General features: G+C 40.3%; 1 protein-coding gene across 5 annotated transcripts in view; it reads right to left on the reverse strand.

Moving 5' to 3' along the window:
- The window catches only part of SGK3 (serum/glucocorticoid regulated kinase family member 3), a 57,886-nt gene that overhangs the window by 24,947 nt on the left and 10,098 nt on the right, over window positions 1-22,841 (reverse strand). For 3 of the 5 annotated variants that reach the window (XM_064651572.1, XM_064651580.1, XM_064651552.1), the window contains exon 2: window positions 2,807-3,011. In XM_064651572.1, coding sequence (XP_064507642.1) covers window positions 2,807-2,884 — 78 coding nt within the window. In that variant the 5' untranslated portion in view covers window positions 2,885-3,011. Of the gene's footprint in view, window positions 1-2,806; window positions 3,012-4,526; window positions 8,020-10,200; window positions 10,444-22,841 lie in introns of those variants that run through there. The other 2 variants (XM_064651560.1, XM_064651569.1) reach the window with 2 other exon arrangements.

Consider the following 22,841-nt stretch of genomic DNA (forward strand, 5'->3'; position numbering starts at 1 on the left):
CTGGATGTGACAGATTTCTTCACAAAAAAAGTCACTGAAATTACAAGGCTTCAACTCTGTTGTGGTAGCTCATGCTCCTGGATTAAAGATTAAATTTTAACTAAACAAAGATATGAAAAAAGTAGGCTGTTTTCCCATTTCAAGAGAACAACTATCAAGAAAGTAAGGAAGCTATTTATTATGTGTCAACAAGTGAAAAAAAAAAAAAAAAACACCACAATTTCCACAGGGCTGGGGATTAATCATATACATTACGGGTCTGAGATGAAGCTTCCAGATTTAATTAGACAAACAGCAACCTTGAAAGAGATTTTTTAATAAGCCTGTATATGATGGGGGAGTGAAGGGAGACAAGAACAGAGAAAATTTGATGTCTTGATTAGACCTCAGACATCAAATAGCATAGGGATAAAAGTGAGAAATCCAAAACAAAGCTATTTGTCAAAACAAGTAAAAGAATGACCCACTATGCAGCAAGGACAGAACAACAATTAATATAGCCTAGATATGGTCCAAAACAAGCAAAGATTTTGCTCTTCTTATGAAGAAAGTGAATGTTGAATCTTCAGAAAAATGCAGGACAGTGAACTAGTGTGGATATGCATGAATTAAGTGGAAGCAAAAAAGTTCCCCTGCCAGAATACCTGAAAAATTCAAACCTTTGTCAAGAAAAAAAAAAAATTGGTGGTATATATATCAAAAGTATGCAGTATTTAACAAAATCAAATCAAACATTCAATAAAAGGTCATGAAATCACTCAGGAGAAATGAAGACTTCACTTCCAAAGACAAAACTAAAAAGCTTGATTTAATCATCAGAATGAGGACTGCGCAGAGACGAGATTTGTTTTAAAAAATGTTTTATCAGAGCAAGTGTGAGAAGAAAAAGAAGAGCTAGCAAAAACTAAGTTGCACATACTTGTCTTGTTTCCATGCCAGCATTGAGTGAGACACTGCAAGGTTTAAGCTGGAATTCACAATTTCTATTCAGAACAGTAATATTATTCTAGAACAGTTTCAGAAGCAGCAGTGATACACACTGTATGCAACAGTAAGGTGAAGATTATACAGTCACCTGAAGTCTTTCCTAGCCTTTTTCACTTTAACCTTTCCTTTCACCCTAAGGTTCTTACTGCTCTCTGTGGAAATGGCACTGGTATGGCCATCAAAGAGCCACAAATTTATTAAGAACTCTTTCTCCCCACACCTCTCTCTCTCTCCCTGACAAAGTACTGATGGGATCCAGGCATTACAACACAGCTACAAAAGAGCAGACACAGTAAAAGCACTGACACATGCTGGAATTCACAGTTCCTACCATGAAGTTTAGTATGACCCTCACTTCTGTTATCAAATCTTAAAATACATGTGATAGTACTCAAAAGCTTGGTTGTGAAAAGCAGTTCTTGTCAAGCTGCTAATTGCTCCCTGATGCAGAAAGCAGAAGCCAGCAAGATGAAGTGTAGCTCTGCACAGTGTAAACTGGGTTGGATTTCTGCTCCCCTCCTCCCTCACCCCCCAGTTTCTGAAGTTTCCTACTCTTTCTCGTGCAGCCAAACAAAGTGCCTTTACATTGCTCAGGTTGTCTCACAGATCTTTGGGTAAACTGACCTGGCAATCACAACACTAGTTACATATCACAATATACCACACTGGCCTTTACTAACAGCATAACTGCCAGCACTAAGGCAATGAAACAAACTTGTTTTGCTCAAATTTAGACTTTCATGAAGGTTTCCCTGCTCACTTGAATTTCACATGCATGGAGTAGTTTAAAGTATTAGTAAAGTTCTCTTTTGTTTGCTCCCTTTACCAGCACAATCCTTCCCAAAATTACATCTTGATACACTTGAAGAATCAAATGTCATTATTCTTCTCTGAGGAAGGGAGGTGAAGAGGAAAGGTAGATGCATAATTCATAGTAAACCTCTCTTTTGTTGTATTCTTCAGACAGCAACTCAGTCTAAGGGTGTTTGCATTCCACATCTGAAGAGTGACTAATTCACTCGGCAAAAAAAAAAAACCAAAAAAGCTTAGAGGAAGTTGCACAAGAGGAATGAAATAGTTGAACTTTTTAAAGAAAGTATGATGATGTTGTCAGGGCTATACGTAAGCAAAACAAAAATCCCTACCACACTACTTTATTTTTCAGTGTGCAATGCAAAGAATTTTGCACACAATGAAAAGACTTCACAACCAGAAAGTCAAACTTGGAGGCAAAGAAAGGAAGAGGGAATGGAATGACAAGGAGTGGAAATGGAAACAGGATAGGAAAAAACTCATAGGCATTAGAATCAGAAAACAGGAAGGAAGACAGAAAAAAGGTTTTGAAAAAATTTGATGGTTTATATTTTTTTTATTTTACACAAAAAATTACAATAGTATAATAGGATATTTATGAAAAATTATATTTTTCTGAAAAAAACCCAAATCTATACTTTACTCCTTTACAAAATACACATTGTCATAAAAAAATCATGTGAAATGCCAAAAGTGGTACCACAATATTTTCCCTGCATTTGGACACTTAGGTATTTTATATGAGAAACACTGCTATTTAGGGGTAAAAATACCAGAAACTTGTAAAGCAAAGTTCTTTTTGCAGAAAGCAACACAGGTAAACACTGTAAAATATTCACAAATTCTCGCTCTGGACTTTGGCCAGTACTCACAAGAGCAAGGAAACATTTCCATAAACCTATTGAAAATAATACCAAGCTCAGTAGTGGGGAAAAAAGAAAGCAGCACTTCTAGGCACCAATAGCCTATGGATTTGCCCACAGTGCTTATGCTCTTACATACTTACAGTAAATCTTTTCTTCTTCTCCCTGTGCTCGTCAGAGCTGGGAATGCTAACACTTGGGCAGCTTTCCTTGAGATCCATTGTATGTTTCTTTTGACAAATTCGTTACAGGACCCTGTTCTGGGTGTTGCAATCAGAAGGTATCTTCAACGGTACTGATCCAAGATACGCAGCTTTTCTTGAGAAAACGTGACTTCCATCGTGCAATCTTAAAGTGAACATAAAAGGAAAATTAAGTGCAGGAACACTTAACTCGCACTGCTAAAAACCTGTGTGACAAGAACTTTCCCTGGCAGAAAATGCACTTTAATATGCACATATAAAACCACAATCATTACTATTTTGTAAACTTTCATGCTTGTAGTCCTTTGTTGTTTCACTGAAATCACATTCTTCAACAACACAAGTGCATCCAAAAAATCACTGAGTTGTGCAGACATACTGGAAACAGATTTGGACCCAGTACAGACAATACTTCAAAGGAACAAAGATAGGGCATGGAGAAATAATTGAAGATGACAACCTGGTATCAGACATCTGACAAATGCCACCAACTTGTATATTCAGAACAGTTTACTTCAAAACCAAAAGGTTTTCAACTGCATGAGTGCATACCAGAGGGCACTTCGGATTTGTCAGAACATGCTGAGGGCACTTAAATATCACATCAGAGATTAAAGACAACATGAGAAAAACTAATTTTTCATGTGAATTTTAGAGAGGAACGCAGGGAGCATCATGTGCCTGTCTTAATATTTACCTTCTCTGCCCTTCTTTCCCCATACTTGACATACTTTGTGTTTAGCAGAACACAGGGTGTAAGGTCATCCGTCCCCTTCACTGGAACACTTAAGTTTCCTTGCAGAATGTGAGAAGGGCACAACACAAGAGGCTGAGAATAAAGCCATCAAAAAGGCAGAGAGCTTGTATTAACTAGATGCCTCTTCACTCACTGAGGGACAGTACTTTCCACACCTGCCTTGAGCACACAAAAATTGTTCACTGGACCCCAGTGCAAACAACAGGAACTTCAGCAGTGCCCAAGAGCAGCTGAAATTAATTCCTTCATAGTTACAACCCTCTGTCCAGGCCTGCATAGCACAGCCACCTGAAGTGCTTTACTGAATGCAGAACAATACGTGTCTGATAACTTACAAACATGAGAAAACTGTTTTAGAAAGAGAGGATGTCAGTTCTCTTCAAAATAGCCAGAGGAAAAAGGAGCGCCCAAATCAACATTAACTCCCTATTTTCTTAAAACAGGGAAGTATAAAAGTGAACTCTATATTTTATATCATAAATTTCCAAAAAGCACAAACTAATCCACTGCAATTCTGCCATTAGAGAGACACCCATATTTATGTTGGCACAAAGGCCAAAGCCCCTGGAATCCAGTAAAAAGATTTGTTCCTGATACCCAACCACTCTCAGTCAGTCAAATGACTATTTTTCTTGCTCTCAAAAGCCAGGTCACCAAACTTCATGTTGTTATTCCTCCTGTAGCCATTTAAAATTGAGTAATTTTCAAAGATTGATCTGGTGACTCTAAACAAAAAAGGAATGTTTAAACCCACTGTAATCACAAATAAGTGATAGATCATCCATACTGCAACACATTCAGGAAATTATTTTTAGTTACAAGTGCATTTACCTTAATTCAATTGTTCTCTATTTCACCAAGTAGCTGATTAAAGGGTTAAGGAGGGTTAAGCTTCTCCCCTACCTTTATTTGACTACAAAACAGCTCATCCAAGCCAGTTACACAGATGTGGAGTTTCAAATTGATTTCTCTTTTCCTTTGGCAAGCCACTGTTAAAAGCTTTATTACAAGGCACAGTTCCCATTTTCCACAATTTTATACTGGCATGACATTAAGAGCGTTCTTCACCCATTGCCACACACTAAAACTGAGATATGAAGGCTAACTGAGCTCTTCTCCATCCACTGAAATTGTCAATAGGCACCACTTCCAGTAAGTATTTCACTCAGCTTATACTTTAAGAAGCACTTGTGTCAATCTGTAGCCACTTCAGGTCGAGGGTCAGGAAGTGAGCACAAGTCGCTGTGTTTATCTGTCTTCCTGCTCATCACAGAAAAACAAGTAAAGCTTTAAAATGGATTAGGTGTTCCCTGATTAACATCATTCACTGTCTTTCTCCTCTTCTAAACGGACATTTGTTACAAAGGTTCCTGGCATGCCTGCACTCATTCTCACAATATAGGCTGTATTCCTCTTATCCCTTCCATTTTTCACTCTTAGTGTCAGAGTTTTAAATGACAGTACAGGAGCAGTATGGATTAAAAGTTGTAGTCTTGGAAGACTGAGCTCTATTTCAGATCTAAAGTTGAAATATCTCTGAAAAACAAAAGGAGGAAGCGTCAAACAGATTAATTCAAGGAAGGGTTTATTCATCTTACTGTGGAGAAGAAGAATAAATCATCCAAGGAGCCGAAACTGTAATGTTCGCATTTCTTTCTTTAAGCTGCCTGGAAGATCACTGGCTGTGATTATTTTTTCCCTGAGGCATCTCCTCTGATATGTGCCTGGGTCACCAACACTAAGCTGAACTGACAAACTTGGAAGAAATGCATTTTCAGTTTGTCACTAAGCTCCAGTGGATCAGAGCTTGCTTTCAATTTCTATTTGCCTTGAGCGTATCAGCTCTTGAGAGCTACTTATATGTGAACTGTAAGTCTGGCTACAGAAATAGGGATAGACTTGGCTTAATCTTTACCATGCTGTAGTTAGGAACACAGTTGTAGTTTTAGTAGCAGGTAAAACCACAAATGCTGTGCTAACTACATCAAGTAATAACAGAGAGAAAACAGTAGAAATATATTTTTATCCACAGCTTCAAAAGTGGAAACTGCGGTGTCCTGGAGGATGCCAGATACCAGTGAATTTAACAGACACTGTCAGTTGAGAAGTCTCTACCTCTGGTTATTGCTTTTCCTGTAACTAAGAACAAGGAGCTCCTGCCCTCATCTTTGACAACAGGCAGAAAGGAAAAGGAACTTTAGAAAACCATGTAACAAAATAAATCCCCTCAAATCATACTTGGGCACTAGTGAAAGAGCATGTAGATTATGCAAGACAGGTTAATGCTGAGACCGCTGTTGTCTAGAAACAGCTAAAACTTTTGAGCTGCTACAGTATCTAGGCCTGACACAGGGGAAGGGACAAAGTTAGAGGAGAACAGAAGCTGCTGGTCCTCTTGGCACAGTTTCAAGCTTATCAACATCTACTCTGTCCACTCTCCCAATGGAGGCTGTCAAAATGCAAGCAGTATTTTCACTGTTTCCAGCAGGAAGCCACAACAACATTGAATTTCAGGTTGACCCTTGCCTCTGGTGAAGCAAGAGCATGGCAGTAACAGAACCCTGACACCAAAAGAACATATACAAACCTACTACCCCCAAAAATGAATGCCTTACAATAAAACTTTTTCTGCAGCCTCATAATAACTGCATGCAACAGGAAAATATTATGTACTTTAGTGATATGTGGCAACCTCTTTTTACTCCTTTCTAAATAATTTTGGCTCAAACTGTATTTAAAAAGGTTTTTGAAGTTTAATCAGAGTATTTTATTCTGCACTGAAACCTTTTCTTTTTTTTTTTTTTCAATGGTAATGGCCTGAAGATGATACCATTGCATAACCAAAGACCCCTGTTACAGGTGCTCATGCTTCAAACTCTGCCCAGAATTTTCAAAATTAGATTAGGAAGCTGTGTACTCACCTGCTGCGTCTCTGCTTGCAGACAAAATGCCTTAAATGCCTCTAAGGCCAGTGCAAATCAGCTATCATACTCTGACTGTGAGTAACACAAGGGAAGCAGAGACAAGAATAGTAAAAAACCCCAAAAGACTGTCTCCCTACAAGCACACTTGGAGGAATTACCGGGATCCATAATCACCCACTGGATCAGAACAGGCATTTCCCTATACACTAATTATTTGCCTAGAAAGACTTACTCTGGGACTGAGTCACCAGTAAAACCAACTGCTGAAAACCCCACCTGATTCCAGTTACAGAAGGAACCTGCATATAAAGAAACAGAAATCAAGATACAGGAGACAGTCCTATTATTCACTATAAACACCACCCTATTTCCTCTAACTTTAGAGAAAGTATCAACTTTGGCACACTTTTCATCACTTCCTCAGTCTTCTCCACAAATATCCTCGTAATAAATAGCTCAACATATCACTGGACCTTACACAATCTTGGAGAAAACCCAGAAAGTCAACTTTTTCTCAACCTGTGTATGAAGAAATAGTGTCCCACTCTCGTTACCAGACAGGCAGCTGACACAAAGGAAACAGGAGACAACGTATTTAGAATCCAATGCAACAGAAATACAGGGTGAGGAGATCCAGGGACTGGATCAGACACTTTAGAAAAAGCCAATTGTAAAATATAGGTTGCTAATCTGTAAAGAGAGAGGGATGGCCAGAAGCAGTTGAATAACTGGGTTCTAGATAAAACAGGTTTCATTCAAAAAGGTCATCTTTTTAAGTATTACATACATTTGATTTTTAATACAGGGACACTAAACACCTCTGGAAATATTCCACCCGAAGAAAAAAAGAGACCACTAACCAAAACACTCTAATCAATCCTTGGTTTATCTCCACAGTCCCTTCTAACTACCATTTCAGAGGAGAATTGAGAATTCAGCCATTGGTATAAAAAAAAAAGCCTGCTCCCTGTTTACACATCCACCCACTACCTAGCAGCTTTAAAAATTTCTAGTAGCACCACTGGGGAAAGCAAACCACTACTCTGCAGCAACATGGGCAAAGTCCAATTCAACTGAATCTTTCTACTTAGAGCAAAAGACAGCAGGTAAAGTGAAAACTCAATCAAGGGAAAGAAATAAGTAACTACTCTCTTTTTGTCTCTATCAAATTTACTTTGGAGAAGTCTGGCAAGCATTACCTTCCCACAATTCTACTGCACACAAGAACATCCCTTCTGCCCCACCTCCCAAAAGAAGCTCCAGTAAATTAACTGACATATAACCAGATTTGTGCCTTGGACTAGACCTATTTGCATTTATTTTTATTACATGACAGAACACAGGTTCTCTGCTGTGGCAAGAAAACCCTGAATAATAAAATGGCTCTTAAGAACAAACACTGCCAATAAGAGGCAGTTGTCCAAACACAGGTCAATAATAATTTCAACTTCAGATCCACAGTATCCAGAAGGGTCACCATGTGCCTCAAACAACAGGGCACATAAAAAAATCTAGTCTGCATTACACTTGCTACCTGCACATTTCTTGGCGTGCTTCCTCAGCCTGCCTACACACTAGGTCCAATTAAAGTTTAAATGTAGATGCCTAAGGATAGCACAGCTCGAAGGTTGTAGCAACAGCACTCTGAGCTACTTTCAAGAGGTCTTAGGGACAGCTGACAGCAGCTCCCTGCAACACAGTCAGTTCTACATAAGAGGGCAGTCAGACTTCAGTAAACACAAAGCAAATAATCCCAGCCTCATTTTACCCCTCTTTATGAAAATCAAATGAGAGTACACCACATTTCAATTCCAGGTATACTGGACATGTTTTTACATGACCTTCAACAAAAGTCACCAACTGCTCTCTCTGTTTCACTGCATAAACACAGGAGAATTCCAATCTATTTAAGACTGACGTTATTGCTAACACACTGAACATGCAGAGAGTTACTGGGTTTTATGTTCTGTACTTGGCAAAAGGATAAAATACATACAATAGAATATACTGGATAATAACATAATGAAATATGAAAATCCAACCTAGAGTTTGTAATCTAGAAAATACACTTTTGAAGTCTGTGCTTTACAGAATTCATGGCTGCCTAGAACCATAAAGCTGTTGGAATGAAAAGGCAACAACTTAAATATTGGAATATAAAAGGCAATTAAGAGAAAGAGTCTTTAGCAACATATAAACTGCACGTCCAGTTCACCACCAGTTGATTCATCATGTTACATCAGTGGAATTACTACTCGTATTTTATGTCCATTCTTCAAGGACAGTTTAGAGATTCCTGCAGGTAAGAACATACATTGACCTCTCACATATTTCTGTGCTGCACAGAGAATGAGAAGGTTCAATTCCACAAGGATTCAGACATCAGTTGTTTATGCACATATAACAATCTGGTGCAACAATGTCAGATGTGGTGAGGCTGTAATTTACATCACAGGTGGGAATTCAGGCTAGAAAGCAATTTAAACACATTATGTTGTTATTATTATTATGTTACATTATCATGTAACCACTAGGTGCCTGTGTCTTCAAGTTTAAGATTGTCGAGGTTGTTAAAACAACCAGTATTTTTCACTGACATGGGCAAGTCAATCATGCTGCATTTCTGATCTCCAGGACAATCTCAAAGTATCTTTTAAGAAACAGGTCAGTTTTCTAACTTTAAGCTATTAGAAATACCATGGACGGAGACTATCTTAACAACAGTGAACTTTCCAAAATGCTTTCCAAAAGCTAGTAACAATTTTTCCTGAAATACAAAGTATCTTAAAGCCTTCAGGAGAACACTCCTCCATGCGCAGCTTCTGTTTTTACCATTAGCTCCTATTATAGTCATTGAAGAGATTGATGTGCAGGTGAAGACCAGAACAAAACAAAAAAAACACAACAGAACTATACTTAGACACTGAGACTGAAACAACACTAATATTAAAAGACTCCAAAATAGAGCAACAGCAACCTTTAAAAATACAGATTCATTCTCTGTGTGTTTATAAAAACACTTAAAATGTCTGAAAGCAGTTGTAAAAAACCCCAAAAACTTAGCTACAAGAATACTGCAGCAAGGGATATTCACAGAAACCTTCAGTGCCAGATAACAAGGAAGAACCGTTAAGGGCATTCAGGTGACACTGCTGTGTTGAGATGAAATGCAGTACCAGCACAACTTATCCTAAGTTGACAGGGGAGTAAGAAAGGCACCATTCCATCCTGCAAAACTACTGCGCGTCCAGAAGCAGCACAGTTACACCTTTATGAGCCGCAAGAGGAGGAAAACTCACAGAAGGGCTGGGGGAAAAAGAAAAAAAAAAAAAAAAAAAACAAAAAAGGATAAGCTGTCAAAACAGCTTTAGCCATAATACTTTACAACTACCTTTTAATTAACCTCCACAAAATTAAATTCCTCGAGGGTACCTGAATCCCGACAAGACACCGCTGCCTAAAAAGCTTCAGTTTCCCAGGACCAGATCTCAGTGCTGCTCTCCCGAAAAACCAGCATATCCTGGCTGCGAACCACTCGGGGAAGGACGAACGAGACGGCGTAGAGGCCGCCCCGGGCCGTTCCTCGGCCCGGGTACCACAGACCCGTACTCACCTCCTCACCACCACCACCTCTTCCTCCTTCTCCTCCTCACCGGCTCCGCTGCTCCTCGTGGTCCTCGGGAACGAAACCAACCCGCTCTCACCTTCACCCCAACAACAATTTCTCGGCTCCCCGACTTCTAGGAAGTTCAAACGCTTCTCACATTGCCGGTCCAGCGCCGGCCGGCGCTGCCCCGCGCGGCCATCTCCCGTCCCCGGAGCCCCGCAGGATAACGCGCAGGGGGGCTCGGCGGCGAGGGGAAGGGAAAGGCAGCTCCGCCCGGGCGCGGAGGCTGCGGCCGCCCTCCTCCCTACCGCCCTCTTTCCCTCCCTCCTTCCTTCCCTGCCTGCCTGTCTCCCTCCTTCCTTCCTTGCCTCCCTCCCTCTCGCCCCGGCTCCCGCCCCTCCCGCGCCCCTCCGCCCCCGCGGCGCCAGGCTGCCCGCCCGCCCGCGCAACCCTCCGCGGAGCCCAGACCCTGGCTTGCCCTGGGCTGTAGGACGAGGCCAGGAGGCGAGGTCCTCTCCCCCCCTCCAGCTCTTTATATATTAAAAAAACCCAACAAAACAAAACAAAACCAAAACCCAAAACCTTTGAAAATAGATATATTTTTTCTTTTTTTAAGGGCAAGTTTCCGCTTTCCCCAGTCCCTAGGTTTCAGTCCCTCCTCTTTCCCACCAGTCCCTGGGGGATGCTCCTGCTTCTGCTGGGCGGCTCCCCCCAGAAACTCTGGAAAATCAGCAGCACTCCTGTAAAAACAACCTAAAAACATCGCTGCGCACATGAGGGGTTTCAGTCTAACTCTTCAACGTGTTCAGGGGTGCCCATGATGCACAGGCAAGGCCGTCATTAAACCAGCCGGCCTCTGTAAGGACAGCTTTCCTGCTTCTGTATGTGCAGAAGGAACGACACAGGAAAAATGACATAGGTATGTGTAATATCTAGCACTATTTAGGGAACTATTTCTGCACCCTCTGAAATTTCGGATAAGTTTCAATGCCCCAGTTAAAATTCAACTAGACCTCTTAAAATAAAGTGTAACTTGGTAAGTTTTTCCTGAGCAAATTGAGGCCATAAAACAATTATAAAAATAAAAATTCCAGGAAAAAAAGATCCTTCAGTGGCAGTATCACTCACGCTTTATTCTGTTAACTACATCTAGAAGTGTGGGACAGACAGGAGTTAGCATGGATTCGGTTTAACAGAACAGACCACCACACCCATTAAGTTAAAACCTCATGTTTACTGAGGATCTGCTATGCTTTCAAACATTCAGACAGGGCTTCAGAGGCAGGGAATATCTAATACAAATGGTAACACTCAGGATGAGTTAAAAGCCTGTGCCATTTTACCTTCCTCCCTATAAATACCTGAAATGTTTCTTGGGATTTCAGCTGCCATGTAAAGAGTGAGCAAGTATGAAAACACTGCAGCCCATTTCACTGTCTTAACTGATGTAACACCCGGGTGCCCCCAGAACCCCACAGGTTTTCATCAGGAATTGTTCTATTGATTATGGAGAAGCCTCGTGTTCTACAAGCCTGTCTTCACAAGACTTGTATTCGGGCCTGACGGGTCATGACAATGCTCATTTTAACAGTCACAGGTATTGGCAAGTATCTGGCAAGGAGTGATTCCGAAGATCCTGTTTCTGAGCACTCCTGCTGCATAAGTTTTCCTGCATAATACTACACTCATGTGTCAGGCACTGACAGTCATCCAAGCACTCTTCAAAAACAAATCAGAGAAGCAGTCTGGCAGTTTTTAAAATACGTCAGTGTTTGGATTAGTGTGTTGTAACTGTGTACGCACAAGTTACAAGTCAACTGGATCACAAGCTTCCATTTCAGTAGAGTATGCACAGGAAGAAATGAGGAATTTTCTCATTCTACCCTCCCCTTTCCTGATTTTTGAGTTTTGTATTTTTACCTGTATTTTTGGGTAGGCACTGCTAAACCTGAGGCTCTACGTTGTAGCAACAGCCTTCTCTTGCTTGTTCAGATCTGGCAAGGTATTTGCCTTACATTCATAGAGAGGTTTGAAAGAAGCTTTGTTAGCACTTCTCATGGTGAACCCCAGAGCAGAATGCTTCTGAACTTCAGTCAGAATAACTCACGGGCAAATAATTTAATCAGGTAATCTGTACTCAAGAGCTATTTTATGTTGCAGTTGTTTAGCAGTGTTCGGCTTCTGTCTGCTTGATAGCTTTTGGTTAATCATTCACTTGTCAGTAGATCAGTTGAATGGAGCTACTGGACTGATTTACAGTGAGTGGAAAGACCTCAACCCAGAAGGGAAAGCTAAGAAGATGACCCTGGCCTAGAGATAATTTAACTTTGTCTACCTGGCCACATCGTCTAAGCCCTAAACCTTTGACTAAAGAGCAGCTATTTGCCCTTCCTCACAGTTAAAATCTCCCTGAAGCTGTCAAGTGGTTCATTTTATGCAGTTCCTCTCACTATTCCGGAGTAAGTAACTAGTGATCAGGAATGTGGTCCTTACATTGTAATTTGCCTGAATAAAATCTGCAGCATGTTCATCTATCTGGTGTGTCATCCTGTGCAAAACACTGCTAAGGTCCTAAAATTTAAATAAATCCTGATTTACAGATTTACTTGATGAGCTTTTAAAAGCTAATATTCTAATGTCAAGGTGGATACCTGGTGGTTGACTGCATAGCACAAAAGAAATGCATGGAACTCAACTTGCCTTTTAGTGAAGTTAAAGGTCAGCATTCACTCTGACATTTTTGTCCCCAGGAACTCCCTTACATTCCCCATTTACATTTCCTGGGCAAGTAATACACACAGAGAATCTCATTTCCACTGTTTTGCAGTACTTTGCTTCTAAAGAATGTTACAAATCCACGTACTGCGCTGTCATCCCAAGTATTTTAAGTCTTTGCGGAGGAATATCAGTTACTGGGTGGTGGGGGTGGAAAAGACAAAAAAAGGGAAGAGAAATTAAGGACCTGTCTCAATCCACTGCAAATATAAGAGGTCACAGAAATGCACAGTACCTTTAACATGTTTCTCCAAGCCCAGCATGAGTGGGTAACAACTATCTGAACTATTCAGTTCTGTTTTTACTGAAAATGTCCTTAAATCAGTATGAAAACCTTGTCCCTGACCAAAGATCAAAAGTCTAGTTTTATAACATCAAGAGAACTATACAGACAAAAATAGAGCATAAAAAATTTGTAAAACAATGAAAAGCAGGAATGCAGATAACTTGCTTAAATGTAGCCAGTACCTTTACTAGTGAACACTGTTCCATATGTATATACTGGGAAATTTTAGTATATATTCAAATATTCACACAAAAAGCACAGTCAAGCCACTCGACAAGAGTAGTCCAATAGTTGTAATTACTGCTAAAACATAGTGAGTCATTGGGTAACAAAATCAGCTAACAGAGTAACACTATCAGCTTCAAACATCACCACCACAGCTTTCCGTTTCAGTTCCTACATCTGCAAAGTATCTTAGCCTATCACTGTCCTACTCCTCACACTCAAGGACAACACAACCTCCTTGCCCCAGAACAGTCAATTAGAACAGTTAATTAGTCATCAGGTTTGCACACTAAGATGAGATGATGTTTGGAATTCGTAAACTCTTCTGTGGCAGTATCCCACCAATTGGCAACTCAAGTTAAACAAAATGCTTGTCTGTTTAGAACCCTCCAAAAGGCATTAACGTGACACAGTAATACATGCAAAGTGATCTTTTAAATAATTATTGTTAGCCTTTAGCCTATCAAGCCCTGAACTTAGACTGCACTCAGGAGACAACTGATGGCCACTGTAGTTAACTTTGCATGTGCCCATTGTTTTAATCAAAGAACCCAATTCCCAGCAGGGTGTATCCACCTACACAGCATTGAGCAGTCTGAGGATATCACTCTTTGGAAAGCCTCGGGCTGCAATGGATGGGCCTCACAATCATGCAGGTAGAGCAACTCTGGGCAAATATTGTCTAACACCTGGGATTCTGGCAGCCACAAAGACCTCATAAAAGGTATGAAGACAGATACGCATCTGCCCTGTTCTATCAATTACCCTCACTTTCCAGCCTCCTGTTTGGAGTCTAATTAATCCATATTCATACCCCACCGTCTGCTTAGGAACAGGGTGATGAAGGGGCTTGGCAATGGGCCAGTTTGGGACCAGGCATTCAGCACTACAAAGTGTGATACCCAGAAGTTGTGTACTGGAGAAAACAGTCTTCTGTTAGACTCCCTAGACACATGGGTTACCATGGACAAAATCAAATAAGAGAAGACACTCAGTGGGAAGGTGATCTAGCTGAAAGCCTCAGAGTTAAAACTGTGGAAGAAATGCCAGATGGACAAGATTTAAAGCTCACAGTGCATGTGCAAGCAACAGTATCACCAGGTAACTGTTCTTCACCAAAGATGGTTTTGTAACACTTAATGCTTGTATGCATATTAATAGCTTTCATTTAACTCATTTTCATAGTTGTGTGCCTGGGCTTATTAGAGAAGTCTGAGTAATGGCTCTGTTTTACATGAGCTGTGCAGGGGAAATGTTTTTTTCCCCTACTTTCTTTTTGTACACTGTATCAACTACAGAATGACTTCAGATTACAGTCTTTCAGTTTGAAGGAATGAAATGAATAATTAAAAGACTGATTCATTGCAAACATGTACTTCAACCCCTTCTCCCAAACAAACTAACCAACCCACCTGAAACTACCACAAGCCACTTAAACAAGTACGAGTGAAAGATTTAATATTATATGCTCCTGACAAAATGTAAGAACTTGACACGTAAAGGGAAGCTTCATTCATAGTGACATTCTTAGTGAATTGCCAGGTTCCAGCACTCCAAACACAAAGAACATGATCCACATATCACAAGACGAATGTCCAGGAGCACAGAAGCTAATGAAGATCAAAACCAGGATCTGCAACAACACTACATGGACTCTCACTTAGCATAGCAAACACCACAAACCAAAATGATGGAAAACTATAGAAAAACCATAATAAACTGCATCATTTCACAAATATCACAAGAGTATATATAACATGAACCAGAAAAATGACAGCAGCACCACATCAAAGAAATTCTTCACAGAAGCTAAGAAGAAAACTGGTCTAAATCAATTGAAGCATATACTAAAGAGGAATGCTAGTACACAAGCATGATGAAATTTCAATGTAAAAAAGCAGTGTCAGGCAGTGAAATACCACATCTGCAATTTCAATACAAGCATCTCTGTTTTCCTCACTTCACCCTCTTCAATTTCTTTGTTTCCCTCATGTGCACACTAAAACGTATTATTGTTGCCATACACGGAGTGGTTTTTTCAGGTAGGGCACGTTGAACAATGTATTTCTGTTATAAAGCAAACCACTTAAGATTAGTTTCTAAAAATTACATGGCATGCAAGGCATTTAAAGTGAATGGTGAATTCAGTGCACATGAACTGTCTGACCCAAACCCTGTTGTTTACATCCTGTTCACTTATCACTGCAATAGCTGGCAGGGTTCCAACAGGAGACGACATCCAAACATAGCTATGTCCATAGGAGAAGCACCACTCATGGAGGGCATGTGGCCCGTATCTCTTTTTGCCCTGCACTTACCCTCACTCACTGCAAGTGTGCTGGAGCAGGTACCAAGTGAAACTTCCACAAACTAGTTCAGCTACCAGAAACAGAACAACAGTATAAATGCAAACTCACAATAGCCTAGTTTACCTTAGTTATCAGTTGTCTTGGAGATTTACAGTGTGGATACTGCCTCAAGACACCTCCACTTGTTTACATGGAGGCACAAAGATTTACATGGGTTCCAAGAATACAAGGAAAAAAAATACATTGGACCTGACTTACCACCAAGTCCTCCAAGGGTGGATACCCATATAACAAAAAGACAAAGATAACTGGCTGCTTTATAGGCATATAGCAACAGAAGTGCTTGACATGCCAAATACACAGCTTGTTGGTATATGCTGTCATGTTCTGGGACTAGTTTCAGCAGACTGGCATAAAACACTAATAAACTGTTAAACACTGTGAACCTGAGGTTAGACACTGCAGCTCATAAAGTACAAATTGATTAAAAAAACTCCCAACTGATAGTACTGTACAACCTGCATTTTGCTCTTAATAAAGACTTTTGGGAATTCTGTTTATAAATACAGTTCTATAAAATACATCAAGTCTCTGAGTTTCCAGATCTGAGCATTTTGTGCAGGACAGTATACCAAAGCTAAGCTAAGTATAAAAGACAAAAAGCTCTCTAAGTGGTAATTCTGTATGGATGTTTCTTATTTCAGCCTCCTGAATCCCAGCTACAGCACGTTCTACCAGAATTGCAAATACAGGCTGGGGTGAACAAACATGCTTTGGTAAACAAGTTCTCTGGCACACAAAGTTATGTAGGTGGGGTCTACCCAGAATGTCAAGAGTTCTTCCTCAAATTGTAGAGATGAGCATGAACACAAGGACCATGTTTGCATTTTCAAGCTATTTACTGGTATTCTATTCAATGAAACTGAACAAGGGCTTTGATTTGGGGTGTGTACGCCCCTTCACAAAAGGCTCACAGCCTTTTTCCAAAATATAAGCATTTTAAAGGCAGCCTAAGATCTACAGAATAGACCAGATTTGGTTTTGCTATTCTGTTAATAATACTTCTGAAAACTGTGTGCAGCAAAAGATGCGTATTTCACTAAAGTACTGTTATGCACCAACCCAGAGTAGAAGAAAAAGGTAACAACAATTAAAAAAACAACTACTGAAGCAAGAAGTTGTATCTTATAATCCAAAAAAGACACAGATTTAAGAAAAATGTTCTAAGAGTTTATTATTTGCTGTCCTTACTTTGTTTACTTGTTTATCAAGTAATTTCCTCACATTTGCCAGATGCCCAACCTATTCTTGATCCACAAAGGAGATGTATCTCCATCTACCAACTAGAATCTGCTTTTTGTTCTCCAAGAACATATACTCTAATTTTCAGTCCTGGGAGCTTGAAGGGTGCATGTGGGTCTGAACTATTAAGTGAGTTTCAGCAATAGATTTATATACAGGTACATCAGCAACAGATTTACATAAAGATACATCCAATCCTCTTATATCAAGTAAAACCAATACAAGAAGAAGAAGCGGGGACAGAGCAGAGATGATCAACTCCTGGACTCTACTAAACTAATTTTTTCTTTAACTTGCTTTTCTTTCTATAACATGGCAATCTATCAGAAGTCAGTTAATGGAATATTGTAAATCTAAGTATGAAGCATAAGCAACAATTAAATAAATCCCTCTAATCTCGATATTAGCTCAAGACCAGTGTTCCATTATGCAGTTTTAAAAAAGGAATAAGGCAGTATTTAATCTTTCAGGTCAGCAATTTTTTGATATTAGCTGGTGTTGAGTGGGAAGGACCACATGGAACAAGGAAAGATATTGTAGGTTACAGCATGGAACATGAACACTAAGTAGAAGTTATCACAAAATTGTATCTATTGACATTTAGCTTTGATGTACATACAGTCATTTTAAAAAGAACCAGATTATTTAAAAGATAGTATTTTCTTAGACTCATTGTTCAAATTACTCAAATGTTTCTTATGAAAATGTTCCTGCACACAATCCAAGCTACTCTTGGATCTATCAAGAGTAAATCTTATTCCATCTACAGTTTTCTCCAACAAATTATTTTTTGTAGATGACAGCACAGTTTTATGCTTCCACAAGAACACGAAGGAGCAAAATGTCAACATTTGTTAATTACATGCCAATCTTTGTGTCAGCCTGGTTCATTAAATGTTTTTTATAAATCTTTGAATTAAACCAAGAAAAAATTTTGTTCTAGAAAGAAGATAAAGATTTTGTAAAGCCATGAGAACTCAAGATGCTGTACACTTCCTGAACTAATGCTCTTGATAAATATGTTGTTACTGCATTGGTAGTAAAATATGGGATCTGTGCAGAATCTGTGCAACCTTCAAGAATCTACCAACAACAATCTCTCTTTGGATGCAACTGTGATGGTGATGAGGATATCCTAACTGAAATATGCACCATGCTAATGGATGCTAAAAGGAGCAGTGTTGGAGGAGGGTACTAATATCTCTCACTCTTAGATTAACTGATGAAAATTTAACTTGAGTCTGAATCAGATACCATGCAAGCACTCAAAAATCTCTCCATGCCACACTAGCTCTGTTTCCCCTCCGGTTTGGGATGAGTCACTTGCAGTTTTCTACATCAAATTGCTTCCGATTCAAATGTACCTTTCATTTATATAAAAAGTGTTGCAGTAAAAGCCCTTCAAAATACCCACTTCAGAAATAATGTTTCATTGTTCACCTTTACATAACTGTGGTTCTCCCAGGCCTACGCTGCTCCTTTTTTCCCCTTTGTTTGTCACCAGTTTACGCCTACCCACACACAGTTGTTTGCAGGCCAGAGCCTTGGGGACGCCTGCGCTGCTGCCACGGTCACCTCCCCTAGGGAGCCTGGGGTGGCAGGCAGATGTCCACCCAAGGGGTCCTCACCACATACCTCTATTAAAATAAAGTTGGGGTAAGCACGGGTATTTTCATCCTTCACCCATCTACCTCCACTGATTGATTCAGAAGAGCATCCAAACTCAGAAAATACAAGTACTGCTTATTTCTCGCTATTATAAGAATAATGCCTAACTTTGAGAAGAGAAATGTGGAAGTACTGAGGATTCTCTTAAAGTCAGAGCAAGCAAGATGATTCTTTGTACTGCTGACTCCTATCTCCAGCACTCCAGTGTGCATAATTGCTCAATAAAGTTTTTAATACACATTTTATTGCATTCGTTGAGAACTGTCCTGGTTTTGGCTGGGATAGAGTTCATTTTCTTCCTAGTAGCTGGTACAGTGCTGTGTTTTGGATTCCTTATGAGAATAATCTTGATAACACAGTGCTGTTTTAGTTGTTGCTAAGCAGTGTTTACCCTAAGTCAAGGGCTCTTCAGGTTCCCATGCTCTGCCAGAGAGCAGGTGCACAAGAAGTTGGGAGGAAGCACAGCCAGGACAGCTGACCCAAACTGGCCAAAGGTATATTCTGTACCAGAGAACATCATGCTCAGCATATAAACTAGGGGTGTTGGCCAGGAGGGGCTGATCGCTGCTCAGGGATGGGCTGGGCATCAGTCAGTGGACGGTCAGCAATTGTACTGTCCACCACTTCTTTCTCTTGGGTTTTATTCCTGTGTTTCTGTTTTCTCCTTTTTCATTATTATTGTTGTTGTTGCTATTATTATATTTTACTTCATTTCAATTCTTAAACTGTTCTTATCTCAACCCATGGGTTTTACCTTTCTCTGATTCTGCACAGTTAAACTAGTACCACATTTTCAAATCGGGTTTACGGGAAGGATGTCTCAAGTCACACAAGTCAGATTACCTTAGCAATTCATGGGATAAAGGAGTGACAACAGAGTTTCCATCAGCTAACAAAAGGACCAACAGTTGAAGAAGACAAAAAGAGAACAAAAAAAGAACAAACAAAACACCAACATAATACCAAAGAAAAAGACATTTTGGACTTTTCACATAAATGCAAATTTGAAAGCATTAGTATCCCTACCATGGTGAACAGGTATAAAGTCAAACTGCACCTGTGTGCTTGCTAGATTTGTGGGAGTATGAAAGCAGGCATCTAGTGAGATTTACAAGGGATTATATGAAGTTTTTTTATTGCATGTCCAGGAAAGTTGAGAACAGAGACTATGATTTCCTGTAGTGTCTGGAGGAGGAGGTAGAAAAACATGCAGAACTTACACTCCTTTATGACTAAAAAAAAATATAATAATTATTTTGAGATTTTCTTTTGTAAGGAAAAAAAACAGCCAATAAAAAACCCCAAGAATATATAGGGGTAGGGAGGGGACAAATTTACTATGACAGTAAGTAAACTGGATACTAACAAAAAGTTATTTCAGAGAATAACTGTCAGTATCTACTGAACATATAAATTGTGGAATTTGTCTTAAGAATTTTAACCAGATCCCCTTCTTTTCAAAGCATGGCAGCACACGTCGCAGCTTTAATTCAGAGGATGTGCTGCACTGACTGGCTTCCCACATCAGGGTGGGAGCACACTTTCGGACTTTTTTACTCATCATAGATTTGAAGAAAGTCAATGGTAAGCCTTTAGCATCACTGGAGTCACCAAGGGTGAATATGCAAAGGTTCAGTTCTCTCTCAGGAGCGGAACACACTGCAGCAGATTTATTCATCAGGACAGACACAGAATGTGAAAACATGGTCAAATTGCTAGCAATAAGAAGTACATAGTTATGAGAATAAGCATGGTTAAGTTAGAATTTTACTGAAAAAAAAATTGTTTATAGCTTAAGAGCAAGAAAATCTTGCTACCCTAGACAACACAAAGAAAAGCTGATGAGAGATGACATCCAGAAAGCTATCATGGTTAGGACATCAGTCTTCACCAAAAGGGTCACATGCAAGCAACGATTAGCACAAATAACAGCAATGACAGGTAAAATTTCAAAGGGAAAGGGAGAGAGAATGTGAATGGAAATGTGTGCATGTGTGCACAATGGAAAAAAACCGAACAAACTAAAGCAACAAAAAAACCAGGTAAGGATATTAAAGACCCAGTGAGTCAGTTTAACTTCAAATTGCTTGGGAAAACAATCCAGAACAGATCAATTAGCAGCACCTGGAAGATAATCTTAAGTAGCAGCCAAAAGAGATTTGTTAAATCACATTGCTAACTTCCTCTGACAGCCTTCCAGATAGGTAGGAGAGAAATCACAAATGTCACATCTTCTCTTTAGAAAGGCTTTGAAATCACCTTGAGATATTTTAACAACCAGGCTACAGATGCAGGAAGAATAAATATTAGTTCTGGATGTGAGAAACAAAGGTTAAATATATCATTGTCAGGATGGAGTAGTGATCTGGAAGGATGGAGTGAAATGTAGCAGGTTATGTACAAGATACCGCCCACAGGCAGGAAACACCTAATATAGAAAGACAGGATAGGAAACAAGGCCTCAGACTACAGCAAGTCACAAGAGACAAATGTCATGCTGTTCCAAGAAAGACAAACATCACTATGAGATATAAAATAAAAGTGTTGGGAGCGGAAAGCCTGTCCATAATCTGATGAATTAAAAAAAAAAAATCCTTCTACTTGACTCTGTTTGTGTCTGAATACAGATGAAAGATGTGGGCCTACCTCAGAGGGTCTATGAAAGAGAAATGAGAATGCAAACTAATTTAGATTATATGACTTAGGGGGAAGTGGGATGGACAAGCTAGTTGTTAGTAGGGGAGGGGAGTAGGGGGCAATCCACTTAAGCTGTTACATTGGCAGATTGTTTCAAAGAGAAGGGAATTGTCTCTATGGATATGACAAGTCCTAATGAGTTTAAAATGAGCACAGGAAAGGTTCAGGTTAAACAATGGAGGAGGGGAGATAACATTAAAAAAATATTTGACGGGTAGTGAAGCACTGGAAGAGACTTCATCAGCAAAGAACTTTAAATACAGCTGAAGCAAATACTTCTTCATAAAAGACAGATTACATCTTTGGGGCAGAGACAGTTACATGACTTCTTGAGACTGAGACCTTATGGCTGGGAGCAATATTCGAGGAAAGCGATGCTGGCAAACCAGAAGTAAGAGGAAGGAAAAGAGTTTTGAAAGCATGGAGAGGAGAAGCACTGAGGGAAGTCAAGTGCCAGGCAGGAAACTGAGAAAAAGAAAGATAAAACATGAGACTGTCATTTGCAGGGAGGGTCATTTCAGAGGTGTGTTACGCTTTCAAGAGCAACAACTAATGAGGCTGCATCTGAAATCAAGAGAAAAGGCAGGCTCCAGCTGCTTGGATCTGCCCTTGCTGTAGTTTTCGTTTCAACATCTACCTTAGCAAGTAATGCAGTGCAAGAAAAGCATATCCACAGAGAGGAAAACAGTTGCTGCTGAAGACGCAGCGTTCACATGACCCATGCTGGCATGGTAGGATTTGTATGTTCTGCTTCAACCTATCTGTCGTGGTTTGGACCTTGTTTTCCCCCAGAGGCTAAGAGAAGTGGTAGACCCCAAGGGGTGGAAACCCTTGGAAGTTTTGAAGTTCTGCCCAATGGGCGCTCCTGCAGAAATGTAAACATATCACAACCAGACCGGAAGAGATGAGTTGTAGTTTTGGTTGTGGTAGGAGAGGTGGCCATGTTGTGAGCCACGAGGTAGGGGCTCTGTGCCCCTTGGGGCCTCTGGCCCCCCTCCCAGCCCCAGCTGGGGGCTGCAGGGACCTGGAACAGCATAAGCTGGGCTAGGTGCCTGTAGTTATACCGGGAGATGTTCTTCTCCATGGGTGCAGAGCAGCAGCCGGCACTGACCAGAGAAACGGTGGCAGAGAGCCAGAGATAAGAACCAGAACTGAAGGAGCAGCAGAAGCAACATGCAGCACCAGAGAAAAGACTCCTGGAAAGGGAGAGAGAGAGAACCAGCAGCTGAGAGACAGAGTTTGGGGTAAGGCTGTACCAGACCCCCCAAAACTCCTTTGAGACCTCCTGGAAGGAGGAAGATGATGGACTCTTACTTGAAAGAGCCTTGGAGTGCTACAGCACTTACAGAGAGGAGCTGAGAAGCTCAAAGGCGTCCTGAAGCTGGACCAGGACAGCCAAAGGAATGTGGAGGAGGGCTTCGCCCC

The sequence above is a fragment of the Pseudopipra pipra genome, chromosome 1 (genome assembly GCF_036250125.1).
Source record: "Pseudopipra pipra isolate bDixPip1 chromosome 1, bDixPip1.hap1, whole genome shotgun sequence".
Classification (NCBI taxonomy): Eukaryota; Metazoa; Chordata; class Aves; order Passeriformes; family Pipridae; genus Pseudopipra; species Pseudopipra pipra.